The 26,005-nt window shown below is 43.7% G+C and overlaps 2 protein-coding genes across 3 annotated transcripts; both read right to left on the bottom strand.

The window, feature by feature from the left end:
* Positions 1-527: 527 nt before the first annotated feature.
* On the bottom strand, positions 528-22,666 carry pak6b (p21 protein (Cdc42/Rac)-activated kinase 6b). 2 transcript variants are annotated; one of them, XM_085432773.1, is made up of 11 exons: positions 22,487-22,666; positions 19,917-20,030; positions 17,870-17,956; positions 8,819-9,070; positions 5,527-6,084; positions 4,782-5,225; positions 4,576-4,709; positions 4,063-4,189; positions 2,164-2,289; positions 1,621-1,755; positions 528-1,321 (listed from the first exon to the last, which is right to left on the bottom strand). In XM_085432773.1, exons 4-11 carry the CDS (start codon positions 9,023-9,025, stop codon positions 1,154-1,156), a joined length of 1,899 nt encoding a protein of 632 aa, XP_085288899.1. In that variant the 5' UTR covers positions 9,026-9,070; positions 17,870-17,956; positions 19,917-20,030; positions 22,487-22,666; the 3' UTR covers positions 528-1,153. The 2 variants fall into 2 exon arrangements, with proteins under 2 accessions (XP_085288899.1, XP_085288897.1); XM_085432771.1 differs by having other exon boundaries at positions 17,879-17,956.
* On the bottom strand, positions 22,483-25,134 carry bub1ba (BUB1 mitotic checkpoint serine/threonine kinase Ba). The gene is given in 8 exon segments (XM_085433498.1): positions 22,483-22,672; positions 23,803-23,918; positions 24,007-24,059; positions 24,062-24,147; positions 24,214-24,350; positions 24,439-24,512; positions 24,515-24,554; positions 25,081-25,134. Coding segments are annotated over 8 exon segments (750 nt in total).
* Positions 25,135-26,005: the final 871 nt, after the last annotated feature.

Raw genomic sequence — 26,005 nt, 5'->3', positions numbered from 1 at the left:
TGTCTTTGGAATAGGAGCTAATCACTGAGTAAGCGAGTGGCTCCCTTATTCTCTCATGAGGAGCACGTCAAAAGGTTTTTAACCCTGAGAGCAGGGCACCAGGCTTGAGCAACTGGGAAATATTTCAGGACTCTGTGGCCATTTGCCTGTTGTTTAAATAAAAATCTTGGACTTTATTTCTTTTTTAGTAATAAAAAAGCTGAATGAAACCACTCAAAGCAAAACAGAGTGATGAGCTGTTATCTTTTTAATTAAAGCAACAATCTTTGTAATTTCTCATTTTGATTCTTGTTATGATGTTTTAAAGTAACTGGATTAACACGCATGTCATGTCCCCGTTTTAAATTTAGAAATCCAGATTTTCCACCTGAAGAGGTAACATCAGTAACAGGTCAAATTTGGACTTTGTGAGGGAGCAACCGGACGTTTGGCTGCAATGGCATTTTCTCTGTGTCAGGATCCATTTTAGCTTCAATAAAAATATTTAAAGGACTCAACAAAGAGACAAACGGAAAAAGACAAAAAGGTTAAATAAAAAAATTTAATCTGCATCTTTTGTGCAAAGTCACATTGAAACTGTGCAAAGCTTCAAAATAAACCGATCGACGGGAGGAAGAGCTCATCATCATCATCCTCACGGGGTAAAACTTTTTCCCAATGAAGAGCTTTAAATCCAGAGCTGACCCTCTGCTGATCTCTGCTGAGCAGCATTGATCAATTTATTGGTTGTTTATTGGCTCTGATACAGAGAGAAACTTCTTGAAGCCAGAGGATCATCTCCGGCTCTGCTGAAACGAACGTGTCTGTTTTCACTTGTTTGTTTGAAGCTGTTCTGCACCCACAGCTCTGAGCTGATCATTATTATTGATCTGTGATTTAAAGGTTTGACGTCGGCTGTAAAATTACTGAAATGCTGTATAAACTAGGATCTTTGAAAACATGAAGGAGCCTGAAATGTTCTAAAGTTTAAATTCTCCATTTTAAAAAACACTCGCCCCAGAGTAGCACCAACAGCTGTTCAGCAAGTCTGGCCAATCAGAGATGAGCTGATGCGCAACCGAGCCACAATAAGAGTCTCCCAGCTGAGTCTCAGATGTCTTCGGAGGAATCAGGGTTGGGTTCGGGCGAGCCTCTTCAGATGGGTCTCGGGTGTTCAGCAGAGTGACATGCGTTTGCGGTACTGCTCCACCAGAGGAACGAGGCAGCGTGGTGAGCCGGCCTGCAGCATGAATGGGTGCTCCAGCAGGTCGGCGGCGCTGCTCCTCTGCAGCGTGTCACGGGTCAACATGCAGCCCAGGAAGTCCTTCAACACGGGAGACACCTGGAGACAAACACAGTGACATCATCAACGACTGTCAGGATGAATGATTACATCATCATCAAATGCTACAACTAATCTGGGCCCACGACCCACAACCAGCATATTAGCATTTTAGTAACTGATGTTCAGAAAAAATCTGATTTTGTGTTTTCAGATTTAACTTACATGAGAACAAAGATGTGACAGATAAAATTTAGAAGGACCCTTATATGTATGTCTGTTGGTCCTCAAAGCATGTTCAGGTCTCGGGTCCTCACTCCATATAAAAATAAAACTAAGTGTGTGTGTGTGTGTCTGACCCGCTGGACGTTCTTGACACTTGGCACTGCTTCGTCTCGCAGCTTCTTCATTGCAGTGATGGGCGTGTCACTGAAATACGGTGGCTCTCCATCAACCATCTCCACCACCATGATTCCCAGAGACCAGATGTCCACCTGAAAACAGGAAATGGTCAGACCTCAAAGGCATGCTTTTAATTTGTGCATGTGAATGGGTGGATGACTGAATGTAGTGTAAAGCGCTTTGGGGTCCATAGGGACTAAGTAAAGCGCTATACAAATACAGGCCATTTTTTTTTACCATTTTAATTTGAAATAAGACCTAGAAACGTAACTATTTGATGTTTTTCTTAGTTTTCATGTGAAACTGTGATTGGTTACTGAGAACTGTGAATATCAGTTACTGTAAATATAAATGTGATATTTGTTTAACCTTGTTCAAACTGAGGTTTGGACTTTTGTTTAACTCTAAGACTTATCCTAAGACTTGTCCAGCTTTTTTCCACCGGTTTAATCGACTCATTAAATTATTTGGCAGGAACATCCTTCATGTGCTGTCTTTACCTCGGTGCCATATGGCATTTTGGCGATCACCTCAGGAGCCATCCAGTATGGGGTCCCGACCAGAGACTTTCTCTTTGGGACTTCTTTGCTGATCTGAGCGCAGAAACCAAAGTCGGACAGTTTGATCTGCAGCAGGATCCAAGAAGGAATTTCATAGATTTACTAACAGAAAACCTCTGAGAATCCTTTTCCAGCTGTTTGTGTGACCGATGCTCAGCAGTATTTCAGTCATATCTGACTGAGGCTTGATTAGTCACTGTTATCAGGATCTGAATACTTTATTAATCCCAGAGGAAATGATGTGGTCACAGTTTCTCCAAGACAGCAAGGACATAACTAACAAGTTAAAGGTCATGAAATAATGCAAAATATTGTATTACCAAATAGCTCTAATATACACAAAATTAAATATAGACAGAGTTCAAGTTGAGGTGTCCCTCATACTGGCGGTTATTTTCTCTGCAGAGGGTGTGCAGGTATTGGACTGTGTGCGGTGCTTTAGATGGAGGAGTTGTACAGAGATATCCACAGGCAGGAATGATTTCCTGTGTCGTTCAGTGGTGCATTATGGGTAAACTCAAGTCTCTCACTGAGGATGCTACTGTGACTGGCCAGTGCATTATGGAGTGGCTGGGAGGTGCTTTCCAGGACTGTCCTTTAAGTGGACATGAAACACCACATGTATAATGTACACCACTGAGCCCTGCTCTCATACATTGCCAAATGTAACTTTATCTGTGAAGCTGAATTTAAGGTATACATGTTTAACTTTAGAATGTGTTTAGCGCCATCTTCTGTCAGTACAGAATATGATGTCACTAGGTTGGTTGCAGCTAATAGACTCACATTAGTTTATGTTAGCTAACTAGTGACAGAACTGATAACTCAGAGGAAAATAAGGACACTGAAACTAAAAATCAGTCAGCAGCAGTTTTGTGCTGACGTCAGCTGATTGCACAGCGCGGTACACCTGTCTAGAAGAGGAAACGAGACGAGTGTCGGATTCCAGATTGTCCGTCTGGTAACTTAAACAGGTTCTCCTCCACCCTGTCCTTATTAATAAAGTGTTCTGCAACCTCTGACAACCAACAAGTGGATTTCCTATTTCATTGCAGCTAGCCAAACAACAAAGAACCGCTGACTGCTGATAACACAGAGAGTGAAAGTGGACAGTATATCATTGTTTTTACCATAAACTCATTGTTGAAGCCAGGGGCTGCACAAAAATAACCCTTAGACTCTGAACATGTTCCAAAAAATTTTAACTTCCAGCTTGAATCCAGCTTCACAGTTACATCAGGGACAGTTGACATCAGGGCTTCATGATTTAGACTGGCTTTTATAATATAATGTTTCATGGCCATTTTAACTTGGATAACACATTTTATTGGCCTTGCAGATCAGTTTATTGAGTTTGTTGGCATTTGAGTTTTGACTAACTAATAACATAAATAATCTGGAAAAAAGATGCCTGATCCTCGTTATCAGCAGAAGTTGTTTTCCTTACTGTAAAGTAGTACTGGCAGTCATACAAACTCTAATGGAAACGATTAGAAACCTCTTATCAATCAGACAAAGACAGACATATATTGGTACATGTCTATCTTTGAGATTATAAATGGTCTTTAATTATTTTAGTATTTTTTAGTATTTATAATTTATAAAATTTTTAATATTTTAGAAATAAAAACTCACAAACACTCAGCTTTGCCTAACTGTAATGTCAAACTTTAAAAAGATAGAGATGGTCGTCATTAGGCATTTTTGGGTTTAGGGTACTCATTATGTGATAAACACAAGTTTGTGTGAATTCTCTGTATCTGTTGATAATCCAGGTTTAATTTTTAAGAAGTTCTGTAAATGTCAAAGATGTGTCACAAAGAAGAAGAAGGGTGTTACCTTCCCGTCCAGGGTGAGCAGGATGGAGTCGCTCTTGATGTCTCGGTGGATCACACCCTGAGAGTGCAGGTAAGACAGCGCCCGCAGGACCCCCTCACAGACTGTCGCTATCTGCTCCTCGTTCAACCTGAACCACGCAGAAACATCATCGTAAATGGCCTGTATTTGTATAGCGCTTTACTTAGTCCCTAAGGACCCCAAAGCGCTTTACACTACATTCAGTTATCCACACACTGGTGATGGCAAGCTACATTGTTGCCACAGCTGCCCTGGGGTGCACTGACAGAGGCGAGGCTGCCGGACACTGGCGCCACCAGGCCCTCTGACCACCACCAGTAGGTGGGAACGGGTGAAGTGTCTTGCCCAAGGACACAACGACCAAGACTGTCGAAGCCGGGGCTCGAACCAGCAACCTTATGATTACAAGACGAACTGCCAACTCTTGAGCCACGATCGCCCCATGAACACAGAGAACATCTCCCAGACGACACACCTGAGAGACTTCCAGCTCACCTGGTCTCACTGACGATGTGGGTTAGAGCGCCACCTTGCAGGTACTCCATGATGACCCACAGCTCATCCTCCACTAGAGCGCTACGGTACATTTCCACCACATTCTGGTGCCGGTAGTCCCTCATGATCACCACCTGAGACATATGAAATGAAGATCAGTCAAACTGCAAACAGGTAGATCTTCACCCACCTCACCACACCTGTACCTCATTAAAGAGCAGCTCTCGCCGTTGCTGCTTCCTGAGGTCCATCATCTTCACAGCCACCTGTCTCCCGCTGTACTTTTCCCGGGCGATGCAAACCACGCCTGTGGACCCCTCTCCAATCTTCACAAAGTTCTCCAAAGTCATCCTCGGGTCGCCAGGGTCCACCACCATCTGTAGTGCCTCCTTGAACTGCTCATGGGTCACCTTTGGAGGACCGCCATCGGACCCCGCCTGCTGGTTGGAGGCGACTGCGTGACCTGGGGAGCCGGTTGGGGGAGAGTGGGGCTGGGAGGGGCTGTCCTCAGTTGTTAAGTTTGGAGATTTGATAGGAGCATTAAAGGCAGAGGATGGGCGAGGCAGCCTCTGAAATACAGCTCTACCTGTGATGATGGGACTGCTGGTGCTGTTAGGAGGAGGCAGGAGGCGGGAGGAGGGTGAGGCCAGCTGATGGAGAAAAAGAAGAGACACTGAGTTAAAGCTTCAGGTGTTTCCCCTTTTTATGCTACTCTGTGCTAGCGGTTTCTTCCTGTTCAGGTCAGGCTATGCTAGCTATTTACATTTCTATAGTCTGTATTTATCCTAAGCTTATATATCTGCATTTTGTATCGAGCCATTTCCTATACTTGTTCTAATCAGATGTGTTGATGTTAGTTTGTGTAGCTTCACATGGTTTGGTCTGTCCTCAGCAGACTCATTCTAATGAATTTGTTAAAATGGTGGAAGTGATCCAAACACTGAGTTTCACCTGGAGGTCGTAGGACGAATGCGGTCTTCTTGAATTTTCTCTGGATGAGAACAGCAGGTCAGGCAGGTGACCCACAGCTGGTCTTAGCCTCACCTGGTGCCTATTGGTCTCCACAGTGTAGGAAGCTGTCCTATTTCTTAGTTCCGCCCCCTCACTGCGGGCGTACAGTCCACTTGGTTCACCTGTCCTCTGAGGTTTGTCTAGTTTAAGGGGTGTGGTTTCAGACGAGGAATCCACCTGGCAGGTAGACTTGGCTCTCTGCAGGGCCCCATTCAGTTTGGGGCTGCTGCTGTCGCTGCGCACCTGTCGTATCCGGTCCTGCCAGTAGGTAGAGCTCCCACCACTTTTCACACTGCCGCCGCGGTGACCTAGCTCCTCGTACTGGTACGACTCGTCCTCGGCCAGTTCTCCCAGCCGGCCCATCGATCGGGCACGTTTCCGTGCCGACGGACTGCTCCGGCGCAGAGAGTTGGAACTGCTGACCGACATACGAGTCAACTCAGAGATCACATGACTGATGTAGTCTCCATGGCCGATGAAGCTGCCACGAACGATGGTCTGCAGAAGAAACCAAAACAAATCAAAGTAACTCCAACGGCTCAGAGCACCACCACACTGCTGCACTACCCTTATAGACTTCCTCACAGGACCACACGTCCTCTCTTAGCAGCAAATCATCTGCTTTCCCTGATCCACAAAGACTCAGTGAAGCTCCTCCTGACCTTCTCCATCGACCCTCTCAGAGCAAACATCACATGTGCAGAGCTCTTCCTCAGCATGAATGCACACTGCTGCTTGTTCACCTATCGATTTAACCTTGGACACCTCGTTCCTGTGTCTTCATGGTATCATCGGCTTCATCCCTCTGTACTGCACATCACCATGTTCTCAGACCCGGTAGATTTGTTCTTCATTTTCATCATCCTCTCACCACCCACCGCCCTCTCCTAGACCTCCCCATACCTGCACAGGTGCGTCATTTGCCTGCCTTTGATTCCTCCTTTCTAATCCTCCGCACTTCCTGAGGTCCTCACTAACTGTCCATCTGTCCTTCTCTCTCTCATTTTCTACATTGATCAGCTCAGAGTCCTTCTTCCATTTTCTCGTCGCAGTGTCTTCAATCGTTAGCACATTTCTGCTCTTACTCACTCTGTCTTCCTTACATACAGCTCACTATAAGCCCATTCTTTTTTCTCTTTGCTGTACATCTGCCTACTTCCTTCATCTCTCTGACTGTCCCCCTTTTACTTTGCTAATATCTTCTTTTGAATACCTTCTGTACTTCCTTATTCCATCACCTAGTCTCCTCATCCTCTTTCCTCAGTCCAGATACACAAACACCTTCTTGGTACTCTCACATCATCCGAAACTCTCTTGGTAGTAGGACAGGGAACTCATCCCTGAACTCTGAGCACTATACTACAGCTACTAGTACTGCTGCTGCTGCTGCCACTACTACTACTGCGTCTACTAGTACAAATATTAATGATAATAATAAAAATGATAATAATAATAATAATGATAATAATAATAATAATAATAATAATACCATGACCCTTAAATCTGTAAGATATCTGAGGTGATCTCCAGAAGAAAAACAAATAAAAATTATTGTTTGGATACATAAAAAAGAATGATTTCAACCAAAATCATCTGCTGAAGCATTTTTCAACTTTTCATATCATTATTATTATTATTATTATTATTACTAGTAGCAGTAGTAGTATTTTTGGTTTGAAAATATGAAATGCCATTTAAAATCAATGTTTAATAATCAACTAAATAAATAGATGAGAAAGTGATGTTGTGAGCCTGCCCTTTAAGCCAGCAGTCTCCAACCTGTTTTGAGCCACGGACCAGTTTATGCCTGACAATATTTTCACGGACCGGCCTTTAAGGTGTCGCGGATAAATACAACAAAATAAAACTAGTACCGGTACAGAAAAAAAGACGATTTATTCATAACACACGTGAAAAGACCCAGGAAAACCGAGTTAACGATAAAAACGATGACAAAATAACGCTGAAAACCGATAAAAACCCTGAAAACCATACATTTCAGACCTGAGCCTCAACTCTCGCGGCCCGGTACCACACGACTCACGGACCGGTACCAGTCCGAGGCCCGGGGGTTGGGGACCACTGCTTTAAGCGATCGTGGTTCAAGAGTTGGGAGTTCGCCTTGTAATAGGAAGGTTGCCGGTTCGAGCCCCAGCTTGGACAGTCTCAGTCGTTGTGTCCTTGGGCAAGACACTTCACCCGTTTCCTACTGTTGGTGGTCAGAGTGCCTGGTGGCGCCAGTGTTCGGCAGCCTGTGTCAGTGCGCCCCAGGGTGGCTGTGACTGCAATGTAGCTTGCCATCACCAGTGTGTGAATGTGTGCGTGGATGACAGGTTGTGTAAAGCGCTTTGGGGTCCTTAGGGACTAGAAAAGCGCTATACAAATACAGGCCATTTACCATTTAAACCTTTTAAAATGGGTGAGTACACAGTTGCTCACCTGTTTATGTATTGATGTTTTCATGTATGCATCAGCATCATTTTAACAAGAAGTTTTACCTACCAGAGAACAAAAACAATGACTGACGATGTCATGTTTACATTAGCTTTACTGGTTTACCAGGTGAGCTTAGCGTGAACTGCGGGTGATACAGGTATATAATACATGAGTACTCGCTGATGAACTACAGCTACAATATTAAAGAAGAAAAAACTCCAAGTACTCCAGAGTTTTGAGTTGGTACTAATCAAATTGAACTAAAGATTAAACACCTTGTTTCAGACTGCTGCTGCAGACAGAAGGAATGAGGAAGTTTATTCTGGGATTTAGAGTTTGTGTTTGTGGTGCAGCTGAAAGATTCAGATTCCTTTGTTTTAAATGCCGTCGGCTGTCAGCCATATGGCATATAGTCTCCTGCTCATCCCACTGAGCTAAACCGGTGCCCGAGGAAGTATTGATACAGTAAAGACGTTTTTACATGGTGATCCATGACGAGGAAGCAGAGTCACTGTGAAGGACCCGACTCTAGGAAAGTTCCTGAAGGTACTTCAGATTGGTTCTGATCTATGCAGAAAGCTGTGATTGTCGTTAATGTCGCTGTTCATCAATAAATCAGCTTCTTCATCAGCTTTCTGATGTTCAATGAGACGCACCGCTTGGACCAGCGCACGCAAATACGCAATCAATACATTCGACTGATCCGTCATCATGCTGGCGTTGGTACCTGATCATCAGACACAGGTCCATTACATTTACAGCAGCCTTGAGAGATTATTGAAATGATCCATCCCACCTTTTTGGGTCCTAGTTCAACATTGGTGATCCTGGAGGGGTCCACCAGGGGGCGTGGCCTCTTCAGCGTGTCGATGACGCTCTGCCACTGCGGCGGCAGCCCCACGTAGCATCCCGAGGTGACATCAAACGACGTGTGGACGCGGTGCTGGAAGTCCTGTGGCGCCGAGATCTCCAGCCTGTGCTTCTTCTTCCTGCGTTGGAACATCAGCACGGAGGCGTAGAGGCAGAGGCACAAGCCGGGTAGTGAGAGCTGAGGGAAACAACAACAACAATACTGGCAATCAGACGGCGACATGATGGACGTCTTGCAAACATTCACACTCAGGGAGTCAGAGCACTGACAGCACCTCTTCCTGCTCAGGTGAGTTACCTGAGCAGAGTCACATGACCTCACCCTCCCTCTCAGAAACCGACCAAACAGCCCAGGTGACAATCTCACCTGGCTGCATGAGTAAAAGGGCGCTGACCTGAAACTGACTCTGAGTCACTCTGCAGCTTCGATTTGCTGAAACTTTATTCAGAACAACAAAAACTGACATTTTCTGATGTGCTCATGGCACTGGCCACCAGCTCGGAGCTGTGATTATCGGCTCAACCTGTGTTTTTAAATCAGGCTTTGTTGTTCAGAATGAATCCAGTGCTCCTGTAACCGTTACTAAACACAGCATGCTTTTATTTTGGTGGGCAACTGTTCCAGGCTTAAATGTTCAGCACATGCTAGTAAGAAAAACCTGAACTAAAGCTTTACATTTACCATCCATCTGAACTTCACATTCAAAACAATTGCTTTTAAGTCTGCTCCCATGACTCTGTATACATTCACCAGCCACGGCACTGGGTTCATACGATCGTTATTAGTGCATATGCATCGTCAACCATCATGGTATTTAGGCATGATCAACACAACCTGCTGGCATTCACACTGAGCATCAGAATGATGAAGAAAGGTGACCTAAGTCACTTTGAATATAGCGTAGTTCTTTCAGAATCCACCAACCTGCTGGGATTTTCCCACCAACCATCTCTGAGTTTACAGAGAAGGTCTGGAACAGAGAAAACAGGTCACATAACCACTCGTTACAATCAAGGACTGCAGAATAGCATCTCTGAACCTTGAAGCAGATGGGCTACAGCAGCAGAAGACCACACCAGGTGCCTGTTGAGCTTGTAAATCTGAACCATGAAGAGTCAAAGCAGCTCTGAAGGAAAAAGGAGCTCCAACCAGTTAAGTAGAAAGCTGTACCTAATAAAGTGGGGGGCGCCCGTGGCTCAGGGGGTTGGGAAGCGTATCTGTAACCAGAAGGTCACCGGTTCGATCCCCGGGCTCTCTGTCCTGGTCATTGTGTCCTTGGGCAAGACACTTTACCCTACTGGTGTTGGCCAGAGGGGCCGATGGCGCGATATGGCAGCCTCACTTCTGTCAGTCTGCCCCAGGGCAGCTGTGGCTACAACCGTAGCTTGCCTCCACCAGTGTGTGAATGCGAGAGTAAATGAATAGTGGCATTGTAAAGCGCTATATAAGTCCAATCCATTATTATTATTATTATTATTATTATTAAAGTGGTTGGTTGACTGTAATTTATAATCTAAAAGTGAAAAAAGTCATGTGTGTTTTGCCACATCACCTGGTGAGGCAGCAGAAACCATACCTGCACATTCAGACAGTCCTAATGTCCTTCTGTGCCTGAGACATAATCATCTTATAGAAAAGTCTCTGTATGTTTGTCCACTGGAACATTTTACAATCAAGTTACTGAATAAAAAAAAGATTTTATGGTTTTTAGTATTTAGTACTGGTTTTCAATCCCAAGCTCAAATTTACTGAACATAAAGATTTTACGAGAATTAAAAGCAGTCACACAAGCATCCTCCTGTAGCCCAGCTCGGAAAAGAAGGAAAATAGAAATCCTGTTTGGCGACATCATTATCATATCTTAAGACGATGTGATCTAATGTGAGAGTTTCAGAGTTTAGGTTGAAATATAAATGAAGGACGACCCGTTTCAACAAAACAAAACAAAATATGAAATGGTATTCGGCACTGAACGCCTAGCCAAAAGGACAATTTGTCAATATCAGGAAGTACTGATGAAGTACTGGGGAAGTACTGATGAAGTACTGGTGAAACTCAGATTCCCACTTGGCTCTGGTTCAGGTGTTTTTATTCCAAAACCTGATCTGATCTTCTGAGATGTTCATCCAGATGAATGACCTCTACAACTTGATAACTAAAAAGACTAATGAACGAATTAACTTAATGGATAGAAATTCCGGTGCAGTAAATTAATGGAGGTGAAGGTGGAGACTTTGGTGACTTCAGGATGTCTGTTCTGCTACAGGCTAACACCTCGAGCTCATTATGGGACAGTTTACATTTCAGTGTGAAGATGCTGGAATGAAAATCAGCATCTCCAACTCAGTGGCCACGGAAAAGGTGGAGTGCCCTCTGCGGGATGGGTGATGGATGTATGGATTGATGGATAGATGGGTGGACGGATTGGCTGGTGGGTGGTGTAATGATAGTTGCTATTGTTGAAGCTACCCACAGGGGGCGCTCTGGAATCAATAAGATATACAGAATAGAAGAAGAAGTGATCGTTGTAGAAAGAATAATAAACAGCTAGCTGAAGCTAGCACCAGGAGCAATTCTTGATGTTTTATTCATAGAGGAATAAGAACATTACATGGTACCAGGAGACGGGTTAAGAATAAGAAGCAACGCAACAAGATGGATGCAATAAAACCGCCAAGTCCGTTGAAACTGACTGGAAACGTGGATGCAAGTTGGAGGACTTTCAAACAGCAGTTCAAACTGTATATTGCAGCTGTCGGAGTGGATCAACGGGCAGATGAAAGGAAAATAGCCATGCTGCTCACCATCGCCGGCACAGAAGCAATAGAGGTCTTCAACACTTTTGTGTTTGCTCAGCCCGAGGACAAAGATAACTTTGATGAAGTCATGAAGAAATTTGACGAGCACTGTCTGTCAAAGAAAAATGAAACATACGAGAGATACGTCTTTCGCTCACGCTTACAGCATCAGGGTGAGTCATTTGATACTTTTCTCAAAGACCTCAAGATCAAAGCTCAGTCCTGCAATTTTGGTGATCTCAGAGACTCTATGATACGAGATCAAATAGTGTTTGGAACTAATGAGAAGAAGCTCCGAGAGAAACTGTTGAGAGAAACAGAACTAATGCTGGAAAGTGCTATAAAGATAAGTCAAGCCAGTGAGCTAGCACGACAACATGTACTGACGTTTAGAGAGCCTGTTCAAGGAGCAGCGCAACAAGAAAATGAGGCAGTGAATGCAGTGTCAATTAAAAGAAAGCCATGGAGTAAATTCAAAAACAACGACAACAGAAACAAAACGTGTGACAATGAAATGTTCACTTGCAAGAGATGTGGAGAGAAACACAGACCAAAACAATGTCCCGCATATGGAAAAAAATGTGCAAAATGTAAAGGACAAAACCATTATGCAAAAATGTCTCTCTCCAAAAACAAGGGACAAAAAATACACACTGTGCAGGAAGACACAGTGATGATCTAAGTGAAACATTTTTCATTAAGATGGTGTCACATGAAGAAGATGTCAATGCACAGTCTTCAAGACATAACACTGGCCAAAGTGTTAGTTCAGTCACAGATGATAAATGGACTGCTCCACTGTTAGTCAATGGGACATTGGTAACATTTAAAATTGACACAGGGGCCAAAGCTAACTTGATCAACGAGAAGGATTTCAAGGCACTGACTGAGAAGCCTAGAAGATTTACAGAGAAAGTCACACCGCTGAGGGCCTACAATAACCAGCCAATACAAACAAAAGGAGGATGCAGACTTAAAGTGACAGCTAAAGGCAAACAGCATAACATTTTGTTCACCATCGTGCCTGATGGACACGAGTCACTTTTAGGAGATAAAACATCTGAGGACTTGGGACTAGTAAAGAGGATCTATCAGATTAATACTGACACCATGAAAGAAGCCAAACAAGGGAAAAGAGTGGAACACCAAGGGCATGAAGGAAGTTCAGACATTATCAGTAAATTTCCTTCAGTCTTCAAAGGACATGGAACATTGCCTTACACCTACAAAATCCAGCTCAAGGATGATGCCGTGCCTGTGGTGCATGCCCCAAGGAGAGCGCCTGCTCCATTACGGACAAGTTTGAAAAAAGAGCTTGAAAGAATGACTCAAATGGGTGTCATTGAACGAGTGGAAGAGCCCACAGACTGCGTGAACTCTATCACTTGTGTCAAGAAAAAGAATACAGGTGCCTTAAGAGTCTGCCTTGATCCTAAAGATCTAAATGAAAATATTAAAAGAGAGCATTATCAGATCCCTAAGAGAGAGGAAATAATGAGTGAAATGGCAGGAGCTAAGTTTTTTAGCAAACTGGATGCATCACATGGATTTTGGCAGCTGAGGCTAGACCCAGAAAGCAGCAGGTACACTACCTTTAACACGCCATTTGGGTGTTACTGTTTCTTGAGGCTCCCATTTGGAATTAAATCAGCACCAGAGATCTTCCACAGGGCAATGGAGTCCCTGATCGAAGGGCTGGAAGGCACCAGAGTCTACATAGATGACCTCGTAGTCTGGGGAAATACAAGGCAACAACATGATGAAAGGCTGGAGAAACTTTTGTGGAGAGTTAACAAGAATGGACTTAAACTGAATAGAGACAAGTGCCTCTTTGGTGTTTCAGAGATGACCTTCTTGGGAGATAAGGTTACAAGTGAAGGGGTGGAACCTGATCAGTCAAAGGTACAAGCCATATTGGATATGCCAGCACCCACTGACAAAAAAGGTGTCTTGCGAGCAATGGGAATGATCAACTTTCTGGGTAAGTTCATTCCTAATCTTACCTCCAAGACAGCATGCCTAAGGGAGCTGCTACAGGACACCAAAGTGTTTGAGTGGACGGCCCGGCATGAGAAAGAGTGGAAAAAATTGAAGGAAACTGTAACTACAGAGCCGGTCCTGACATTCATCAAAGCCTCAAAAGATGGCTTAGGAGCAGTTCTGCTCCAAAGGAACAAAGACAAGTGGCAACCTGTAGCATATGCGTCCAGATCAGTGACAGAAACTGAACAACGCTATGCTCAAATTGAAAAAGAGACTTTGGGCTTAGTGTTTGGGTGTGGAAAATTTCACAGCTATGTATATGGATTACCAACCTTTACAGCAGAGACTGATCACAAACCTCTCATCTCGATCAGAAAAAAGAACCTCAACGACATGTCACCCAGAATTCAGCGCATGATGATGGTGTTGCAGCGCTATGATTTTGAGCTGATCTACACGCCTGGGAAATATATCGTACTCGCGGATGCTTTATCCCGAGCGCCAGCACCAAGTGGTGACAGGTTAGTCAGCACTACAGCCGAGGAGGCTGAAACACATGTAAACATGGTAACTGCCTCACTCCCAGCATCAGATGTCATGTTGCAGCAAATTGTACAGGAGACGACAAAAGATTCAGTGCTGCAGAAAGTATCCCACCTTATACAGAATGGGTGGTCAAAAGGAGTCTGTCCAGGGTTCTACTCTGTGCGAGCTGATTTATGCATGGCTAATGGACTGGTGCTGAGACAAAACCAGATTGTCATTCCTCAATCCATGCGGAAGGACATGCTTCAGCGTATCCATGAAGGACATCTTGGAGTGGAGAAATGTAAAAGGAGAGCGAGAGAAGCAGTTTACTGGCCAGGCATCAACAGGGATATTGAGGAGATGATACAGAAATGTGAAACATGTCTCAAACATCACTATAAACAAACAAAAGAGCCAATACTGGCAGCAGATCTACCCACTGCACCATGGCAAAAGGTAGGCACGGACTTATTTCATCTGGATGGCAAGGACTATGTTTTGGTGATTGACTACTATTCTAATTATCCAGAAGTGGCACAGCTTTCCAGTACATCAGCACAGTCAGTCATCACACACATGAAGGGCTTTTTTGCCAGACATGGAATTCCACAGTGTGTCATCAGTGACAATGGTCCACAATATGACTGTAGAGAATTTAGTGACTTTGCAAAACAATATGGATTTCAACATATCACCTCTAGTCCCTTGTATCCCCAAGTGAATGGACAGGCAGAAAAAGGAGTCCAAATAGTAAAGAGATTGTTCAAAAAAGCAAGAGACAGTAAGACCGACCCTTACCTGGCTCTGCTAAGCTACAGAGCTTCATCCCTGGAGTGTGGGGCATCACCTGCTGAGCTACTCATGCATCGCAAGCTCCGCACCACACTTCCACACATTTCCAAGGAAAATGACAATGCACATGACAACAAGCTGACTGACAAAAGGATGAAACTCAAGCACAGACAGAAAAGGAACTATGACAAAACTGCAAGGCGTCTGGAACCGCTTCAGGAAAGAGATGTTGTGAGGATTGCAGGTCCAGATTTCTGGGACAAAAAAGCAACAGTTCTCAGCGAAGTAGGGCCCAGATCGTTTGCTGTTCAGACAGAGAATGGACAAGTGTTAAGAAGAAACCGGAGAAGTCTGTTAAAGACACAGGATGTTAAACATCAGGACACAGAGACTGGAACTGAACAACGAGGTGCTAACCCTGTTGAGCACCACAGTGAGCCTCCTTCACCTTCCCCAATGTCTGAGATACTGAGAAGGTCTACCAGACCTAAGAAACCTACAGAGAGGCTCATAGAACAAGTGTGAACTGTTGTGGTAAAGAATTGTTAAAAAATACTAATAATAATAAATCACAGGTAAATAACGGATAATAATTCATTTAGAATAGTAATTGTTCACACTTAATTGAGACCTGCTGAGTTATGTGTTATTGACTGTTCAAGTTGTCAAAGGTGAAGAGTTCTAATGTGCTTGAGGGCTGTATGGGATTCATTTGGTTCATTCTGGAAGATGTAAGGTATACATTTGGATTTATTTTGTTTGACTTGTGCTACAACTTTTGGTTATAAAAAAAAAAGAACACTACTGAATGTAGTTTGTTGCACAATTTATAACATGCTGAATGTTAGACAAGAATGTTCAGATGTTACAGAGTAACAGTTCTCTTTGTAATTGTGCTTATTATAACACTGTTTGGAAAGGGGATGTAATGATAGTTGCTATGGTTGAAGCTACCCACAGGGGGCGCTCTGGAATCAATAAGATATACAGAATAGAAGAAGAAGTGATCGTTGTAGAAAGAATAATAAACAGCTAGCTGAAGCTAGCACCAGGAGCAATTCTTGATGTTTTATTCATAGAGGAATAAGAACATTACAGGTGGATAGATGGGTGGGTGGTGAATGGATGGATGGGTAGGTGGCTGGGTGGATGGATAGATGGATTGGTCGGTGGGTGGATAGGTGGATGGGTGGAATGGGTGGATTGGTTGGTGGGTGGATGGATGGGTGGATGAATGGATGGATGATGATGGATGGGTGGATGGATTGGTGGGTGGTGAATGGATGGATTGGTGGGTGGGTGGATGGATGGATGGATTGGTTGATGGGTGGATGATGATGGATGAATGGAGCATGAAAACTGTTAAAAACGAAAATAAAATTAAACAATCCGGTTGTTCAGTGATGACGCGACGAATCCTACTTCCGGGTCTAAAGTAGTCTGCGTTTAATATGGCTTTTGTGTTGTTAACATGTTTAATGTTATGTATTTTCTTCTATTTGATCTCAAAAAGCTCCTACAACAGTCAGTGATCACTGTTGACCTCCCTCGGCTTTTATTACCACTAATCGTTTATTTAAGCTCAGTTTTTAAAACCTTAGGATGTAACTACAGCCCAGCCCATGCAGCAGTATATGAATGACTAACCTCGTATTGTGGATGGATTATCTCAGTTTTTCTCCTGGCTGAAGTTTGGTCCTTTTACAGCATCCTGCCATGCGATTACATTTGTTCCTGACCACCGAGAACACTCACGTTAACTTTTATCGAGTGGAAAAAAAGTTAGCTTGTTTATATTATGCTAACATAGCTGTGTCGCTAGCGGTCACGTAGCACACCATTATACACCAGCTAGCCCAACTTCAGTAACCCTACAAATGTCACTGCTGTTTAGTTTTCTGTCTTCATTTATGTTGGAAGTGATAGCAGAGCTGTACGTTTTAATTTGTTTCCAAAACCCCGCAGTCAGGACATGCTATATTGTATTTAGATAGAAGCTAGCGAGCTAACTCCCTGCTAACTTCTAACTCCGTTAAATGTCATAAATTCCGTTTTCATGGATGCCTGGATGTTAAACTCAATTGTTACACCTGGTAGAGCAGAACGCTGATCATTTTATTAAAGATGAAAGACTTTAGACAGTTTTTCAACTCTCAGTAATGCCATAGTGATCGTTTGATATATGGACCTGCAGCGGAGTTTAGACCCAGACACGGCTAGTGACGTCAGACTGAACAACCGGATAAGAATTTAAATGAAATGAGCTGTGGGAAGTGAAATTCAACAGTGACCTTGGTTACAGCGGAGCATGGGCACGTATTAAACCTCTCACAGTGATGACGGCCAGCTGAAAGTCAGAGCAGCAGCAGTTTTATTAACTTTGTTTATTTTTGGTAGTTCTGTTTTCCTGGTTAGTGTGTGTTTATTGTAGATTTGGTTCTTAGACTGTTGTGGTTTTAAGTTTTTTAAATTTTACTTGTAATTCTATTTATGTGTCATGGATGTAAACGCCCAACTGGGGACAAGGATTCATACTCAGTGTTTAACCGTGTTAAATTGCATCATCATTATTAAACAACAGCAATAATAATACACTCTGCTGCTATAAAAATTATTTTATGTCACGTTTGTTTTCATTGATGCATTCTTTTGCATTTGTGTTAATAAAGTTTGAATTGAAGAATAAGCAGGGTGTGTGTGCAGCCTTCATCATACCTGGATGAACAACTGAAACGTGTCACCAGTTTCATCTTCATCACACATCACACCAGTGAGGACCGAGCACAGTGTCCCCAAATGGTCTGAAAGCAAAGCGCTACACACACACACACACACACACACACACACACACACACACACACACACACATACACACCTGTCTCACCTGTGTGTGAGTTGGTGTCTCTCCACCTCAGGTAAAACCGGGTCTGGTCTGCTGCTGATCAGATGACTCCACCTAAGCCTAAAGGGAACAAGAGAGATGATGAGGCACAGAGCCTGCTCCTCTTCTTCATCAAATATCATCATCATGGGGTGACCGTGGCTCAGGGGGTTGGGAAGCGTATCTGTAACCGGAAGGTCGCCGGTTCGATCCCCGGGCTCTCTGTCCTGGTTGTTGTGTCCTTGGGCAAGACACTTTACCCTGCTTCCTACTGGTGTTGGCCAGAGGGGCCGATGGCGTGATATGGCAGCCTCGCTTCTGTCAGTCTGCCCCAGGGCAGCTGTGGCTACAACTGTAGCCACAGTGTATGAATGTGAGAGTGAATGAATAGTGGCATTGTAAAGCGCTTTGGGTGCCTTGAAAAGCGCTATATAAATCCAATCCATTATCATTTATTCTCCTCCTCTGACTGACCGGATGAGATTGCTCCACATCCTCCTCCGCACCCTCTCAGCAAACAGGAGGAGGAGGAGCTGTTAATCAGCTTTCACCTTCCAGCTGTTTATGTTTCAGGCAAGGGGTGGAGCCAATGGTTGACCCAGTACATACACAGACAGGCCTTACCAACCTGTACAGGTGGCTTAGTAGAGTATTTAAAAGTATAATGGGAGGGAGATCCTTCAGTTTTCAGGCCCCTGTTCTGTGGAACCAGCTTCCAGTTTGGATACAGGAGACAGACACTATCTCTACTTTTAAGATTAGGCTTCAAACTTTCCTTTTTGCTAAAGCATATAGTTAGGGCTGGACCAGGTGACCCTGAATCCTCCCTTAGTTATCCTGCAATAGGTGTAGGCTGCGGGGGGATTTCCATGATGCACTGGATAATTCTTCTTAACTCACTATGTGTTTATAGACCTCTCTGCACTGAATCATACTTGTTATTAATCTCTGGCTCTCTTCCACAGCATGTCTTTGTCCTGTTCCCCGTCCGTCTCTGAGCCTGGTTCTGCCGGAAGTTTCTTCCTGTTAAAAGGGATTTTTTCTTTCCCACTGTCGGCAAAGTGCTTGCTCATAGGGGGTGAGCTCTCTGTATTATTGGTCTTTACCTTACAATATAAAGTACCCTGAGATTCTGTTGTTATGAATTTGTGATATATCAATAAAACTAACCCAGGGGCAGCATTTCACCTGTGTGTGTGTGTCTGTGTAGCTTGCAATTTAATTTAAACATTTCCATAGCAACAGAGCACTCCTCCAATCAGATGTTGTCACTGTATCAGGTTAGTGAACCAGCCTCCACCCAGCCTGGAGCTCAGCATTACTGAAGCATCCACAGAAGAAGTTTGTCCTCCAACATGTCTGGAGAACACTTCCTGAAGATGGCTCAGAGATACAGACACACTGTCTGCAGGTATAACGAAGGGAGGGGTGAATCCAGAGCTGTGTGGTCTGCGCCACATCGTAAGCAAAATACAAATGGAGAATATAAACTCCCTATTATTCCACTGTGGAGCTCTGTCATGACCCACCTGCCGTTCTCCCATAGGGGGTGCTCTTTCTGGAAGCTTTCATCCTGCGCTTGATGAAAGGGTTCAAAACAATCGATGTAATCCCATTCATAAAATGTAAATACCTCTCCGTGAATATTAACATTTTGATTTCTGCACCACCCCGAACAGCTGCTGCTTTTCCATGCGCGCGTTTAAAAAATCCTGGTGTCTTATGGGTAAAATCAGCTTCAGCTTTCAGCGGCATCTCTTCTTCCTTCACGAGTTTACCTCCAGTGAGAGTCAGCTGACTGTTTCCTGCTAAACTTTGGCCTCTTAAACTGTCCAGGATGTTTGAGCAGTTACCGTTTTACTGTTTCTGGGAATCCCCGTGACCTTTGAACCCTGTGATATTCTCTGTGTGCACACCTCAACGTGATTTGGAGGAAAACTCTTTTTTGCAGATGTGTGAACGAAGCTTTTGTTGGTGCTGGTCTGATTCCAGGTGTTTTTAGCAGCTGTGTTTTCAGGGTGTGGCTGGCTCGCTGACATACCTGAGGAAACTGTCTCTACATGACCAGACAGTTCCGCCACGGCTCCTCGTCTGACTGGAACTGCACTCATCCCCATGCACAGGCAGGCTTACCAGAGACAGTGCCCCCCAGTGGCTGCAGGAACAATGACAGATCACAGCAAGAAGTCAGGTGACCCAGTTACACATAGCCATGTAGGCATGTTCGAGCACAACTTTAATGCTACCGACTTCTTTAAAAAGTATAATTTGTATATGTTAATGTTCACAACTCATTTATGAAATTAAAATAAATAAAAATAAAAACAAACTAAAGAAAAATTATTAAAATGTTAAATTAAAAGTTTTACACATTTAAGAAAACATTTCAAATAAACTAAAACAATGAAATAAAATTTCTTTAAAACTTAAAAACTATAATTAAAAAAAACAAACAAATCATAAAAAGCTAAATTAAACTACACCGAAAATACAATAAAAATAATGTTATGTATATAAAATTGAATATAAAGAAAATAAAAAATTAATAAAAACAAAAATATAAAATTAACAGAAAAACCTTAATGAAAATAAAATGTAGCATACAAATTTATAAAAACAGTAATACAAAATTAAATATAAAACAAAGGCAAAATAAAGAAGATTAAATCTAAAGAGCACCATAAAAATGATGAGCTCAAACAAAACGATATAAACCTTTACCATTTGGAATGAAGGAAAGTTAAACTGCACTGACTATTGTACTGTGCAGAAGTCGACATGCCCCTCATTTCTTCATATTTTGCTTTTTTCGCTTCCTTGACGTTTTAGTGCTCATGAGCAAGAATCCTGCAGCCTTCTGAGTCTTTCAAAGTTTTTCTTTGGACTTTGGCTGCTTTTTCACTCATCTTCAGTCCTTGTACCTGACCATTTTCACAGAGTCTGCAGCCATCTGTGACACGGTGGAGGCTCTGTCATAGTTTCAGCTGCAGTTCAGTCAGTGGTGTTGGAGATCTTTGATAAACTGATGATCCATCATGCAGGAAAATCTGGAAACATCTGACTGACAGCAGTTTCCTGTTTCAGCATGGGAGTGATCAGAGCCGGACCTCACCATAACTGAAGCAGTGTGAGATCATTCTGACCGAGAACAAAAGGCAGAAACTTTCAAAGAAGAAGCCTGAGGAACTCTTCCTGAAGATCCTCACCAAGCTGACACGGAGCTGCAGGATGAAACGGCTCACAGCATAGATTCACTTTCAGGGTCATTAAAAACGTGAAACTCAGTTTCCACCTTATGAGCTGTATTTTTGCACTTGTTTCAATACTTTATAACCATCACTGCTCCCAACAAACACGGTAAGCTGCAGTGTTTCCAGTTTCTGTAAAGAGTCTGTTGCTGGTTTTGAACACTTTTTGGACATCTTTAAAAAATATCCTACTCAGCTTTTTTTAATAACTGTCATTATTTTCTTGTATTTTATTTTAGATTCTTTACTTTTATGTGGTCAGCATTGTGGCCTCACAGCAGCTTCATCCCACAGTCCAAACACATGCTGTTAGTGGGGTTAGGTTAACTGGTGACTCTAGATTGCCCACAGGCTTGAGTGGTTGTGTGTCTCCAAGTGTAAAAGCCTGGATATGGCAAAGTCTGCAGTGAAAGCAGGAGGAAAACACTGAGACATCAGTCTACGACACATCTCCACTGATTCACACCCACTCACCTCTGAAGCTCCTCAGCAACAACAGAGAGCAACCAAACACTATAGCTGTTAGCATGGTTGCCTCACGATATGAAGGTCCAGGTTCAAACCCCTCTGGCTTCTTGGTTAACTGATGGTTCTTCATTGGCCGTGTGTGTTAATGTGTTTTTTTAAGTCAGAGTCGGAAGTGTACCATCAGGGACACACGCAGGTGTTCCCAGGTCAGTTACACTTCCACACCGAACCACCATTCATGAAGATCAGTTTACCCCACCAGACACACACACACACAGTCAGGTGTGAGGCCAAACTTTAAACAGAATTTTTTTCTTTGCTACAACCAAACTCCATTCAAATATTGTCTGATTTAACATGTGTGTTCTGAGTCTTTAAAGCTGCATAAGGACTGAATAAAGACAAACCAGCAGACTGAGCCTCTGCAGAACCCCGAGTAACGTGAAGGTTGTTCTTAGGTAAAAGTTTTAGAGTGGAACCCTTTCAACCTGAACTGTCTCTGCAGAGTTATTCTTTCTGCAGGTTTCTTTGCAAGGTTCTATACAGAACACTTTTATATGAACGCAGGATCACTCAGAACCACAGGGGTTATAGTACCATGAGGAACCTTTGCGAGGGTTCTCCTCCTGTTTCTGTCTCATAAGAGTTCTACTAAGAACCTAAACCTGGATCATTTACAGAAATGGAATATTTATACATAATCAGACTGGTGATACCAACATGTTATTCACAGTTAAGGTAAAGGTCCTCATGCAAGCTTAAGAACCGGGTTCTGTAAAGAACTGTAGAACTTTAAAGCCACAGTGCTGGTATTTGACAGACGCCGTTATCTAGAAAGAGACAATGCGGCCTGTAGATAATCAGTTAATTTAACTCAAAACACACACATGCTCACCTGGCTGCGAAGTCCAGGTGAGTCGGTTCCTGCTGTTGTTCTCCTCCTTGGACTGACTCTCTCTCTCTGCTGCTCCTCTTCTTTCTCCTCCTACCCTGTCTTCCTCCCTCCCCCACCTCGCTCGTCCTTGTCTCAGCTGGTTTCAGGTGGAGGGGGAGGAGTTTGAGTCTTTCATATTCGAAGAAGCTTTATTGACACGAAACACAGCAGCAAAGTGAAAACATATCAGTTGATGTGTGAATAAAAGCAGAGCGCACAGATGAACACTGAGGTCATCCAACCGTCTCTGACTGCACAGGTGATCATGTGACTTCTTTTGGAAGAGAACCATCAAAAGTGGCTTTGAGACAGCAACGAGTCCATGAAAGCAGCAGAGGAGACAAAGGGGAGGCAAGGTCTGTGTCAGCATGCAGGCTGCAGCACGCATCGCCGTGCCCTGAGGCGGGGGAGGACGTGACTCAAACCGCCACACTCTGTTCACTCTGAACTCTGCTTCTCACACTTACACCGCTAAAGGAACCAGTTTGGGGTCCAGTAAAGCCAGTTCACTGTGCTTTTAACAAGATTTAATTCACACTGTGTGCCAACTACACCAGGGTTCGCCTTCTTAGTTCAACTCAGTCACATGACACCAAAATCACCTAGTGTACCTGCTGATTTGTTTTACAATAGTCTAATATTTTATTCTTTGTTAAACTAAGGTGAAGGGTGAGGGTCAAAGGTTAAAAACACCTGAGATCAATATATTCACAGTAGCATAACTTTTATTTTCCAAGGTTCAAAGAAATTCAAACTTCTGCAATCATCACGTCACGAAACGGTAGAAGCTCTTTTCACCGCATGCTCTTCGAAAATCTTTCTCTGACATGAAAGTTTGTGGAAGAAGACTCAGATGTGGGCGTCTCGTCTCCACTGGTCCGGTATGCGATCGCAGTTAACCCGGATTAACCAGAGAATGTGCTCCAGAAGGACACAGCGCCCTCTGATGGTCAAGGTTGATTTTGATTTCCATCGTTTTTGATAATGGAGCACAAACATGAGGCAGACAGTGGAAAATGACATAAAAAGCCTCTTTATTAAGTTAGAAATAAAATAGCAGGTAGATGGGTGGGCGGGAGGAGGAGTTAAAGTTTCAGCAGTAAAGAGCGGACAGCTCCCCCTTCAGCTCCGACAGGAGCGGCTGCCAGCATTCAGCAACAAATGGAAAAGCCTCCTCCACATTCGGGTGTATATATCACTGTAGTAAGCAGACAGCTGTACTTAAACTTCAGCTCAGGATTAAGATGAATCAAGCTTTAATCAACCTGTGTGAGCACCTGGCCTCATCTCCTCTGAAACGCTCCACCATCCAGCCTTCAGCGTCCTTCGAAAGCTTCATCCTGCTCTTAGTCAGTAAGGGATGGACACTTTCAGCCATGCCCACCATATCCACCTCGAAGGTACAGACAGGTGAGATGGTAGCACACTCACAAGCCCAGCAACGGAGGTGGGTTCTTTGCTGAGAAGACAGTTGTGTGTACCAGCTGTGGGGGTGCAGTCGGCTCCAGGAGACCCAGACTGACGGAGTCTTGAGCTGCACTACCCTGATCTCCTGCTGGAGCTCCAGGTCCACCAAAGATGACCAGTTCACTGGGAACACCGAGTTGGACACATGCAGGCCTCTGCAGGAGCAGTTAGGCCTCAGGTGTGCAACCCCGCCCCCCTGCCCTACTTGTCTGGTTAAATACCTGTGACAGCAGGTAAGAATGTTTGGCTGCGGCGCTGCATGCACCACCCTGCAGGAGAGCAGCTGCAACACAAGCTGCAGCAGGCTGACGGCTTTGTGCTTGATCGACAGCTCACAGGAAGCACACTCTGCCAGCTCCTGTCACACATACACGTCCACGCACACAGTCACTGCCAGGATGCTGAGAATTTAATTACATCAGAGGACTGAACAGGAAGTGACTCACAGTGAACGGGTGATCAGGCAGAGTGGTTTAGACAGTGGTGCAGCCGTCCAGAAACAGGAAGCAGCTGATCAGAGACTGGAGGCACTCGAGTCCCAGGGGGTGGAGCAACTGTCCACCTGAAGCAGGCAAAGCAAAAAATAAACAAAGTCAAGGTTAAGCTGGGTTTAGACTGGGTCCCATAATCTGAAGGCTCGTTTGTGTCCCCACAGAGGTCCCCGGCCCCAGATTCAGGTGTGTTTGTATGTGCAAGCTCACCTTGAGGTGAATTGCAGAATGGCAGATATAGACAAAATACTTTTAATCTGGCTATCTTCAGGTTTTACATGCTTACACATACACACGCAGTTACTGTCCTTCCATTTACAAAGGCAGCGGCCTCACGGTGTGATTATTTTACGTGTAGTTGTTTTTTTCATGTGTAATAATATTCAACATTGCTATCAATACATTTTTCAAAAAATGCCTTTCTGTGCAAAATGGGCTTAAAAATATAAACAACTGTAGGATACTGTTCGTCCGTGATTTGAAGAGCCCAGTGCGTGATACCGATGCAGGGAAAACCAATTCTGCAGGAGAGACCTACCTTGGCACTTGTGCAGGTTAAACCAAAGGGAAGATATGCTCAGTAGCGATTTATGATACGGGCAACACGGTTGCCCGGGGCAGCTTCTTGGTGGGGGGTGGCATCACGGGCATCGGGAAAAAAATGCTCGTACTCATGCTGACCCGATGTTATGCCAGCGCATTTTGGGAATGGCATAGGCACCGATCGGTTTTCTATCGCCCATTTACTGGGTTTAAGGCGCCCTCCATTTCTAAGGTGCGCCTGCTGCTTGCAGCACAGGGAGGAGAGGGCAAGGCGGCGGGGATTCTCTGGCTGGCTGGAGCAGCATCTAATAACCAACTCGCAAAATAAAGAATAAAAAAATGAAAACAAACCAACAAACACGAAAACACCAGACATTATGATCAATGTTCCCTCTAATTTTTCACATGTCTGAGCGAACATACAAACTCCCTGAGTGATCCCTTGGACGGTCCAAGGGCGTAGATTTGGTTTTGGCATTGGTGGGGACCGAACCCTGCCCTGTTTCTTTTTCTATTCCTTTTTGTCTTTGCTTCTTGATAACAAAAGGAGAAATATACTTGCCTACATATGCTATTCTACATGCTTTTAAACCATTTAAAATTACAATTCATAGTTTTACATGTGAATTATATAATGTTAAATTACTATTAAACAAATGACTGACTAAGTATTTTAGGCTTTAGTTTACTTCAGCCATAATCCAAATAAATCAGGTATCATACAAAAATAAAAAATAGCTTCAAATACAGTCATGACAATAAAAGAATATGACTTTAAGTACTTAACAACATTACTTCAGTTGTACTACACCAACATCTCTTATATGCATTAGCACTAAGGGAACACTGAATGACCTGGTGGTTTTTGTCCATAAAACTACTCATCTAAGATTACCACAAAGTAAAAGATCTCTCAGCAAAATTACGCAACATTTTAGGCACACTACACTATTGCCCCTATCAAATCAGTGAGCTGGGA

This window comes from Copadichromis virginalis, linkage group LG15 (assembly GCF_057382275.1).
Source record: "Copadichromis virginalis isolate Kocher_CV1m ecotype Utaka linkage group LG15, C_Virginalis_male_GT1.1, whole genome shotgun sequence".
Classification (NCBI taxonomy): Eukaryota; Metazoa; Chordata; class Actinopteri; order Cichliformes; family Cichlidae; genus Copadichromis; species Copadichromis virginalis.
This window is presented reverse-complemented; position numbering and strand designations above follow the sequence as displayed.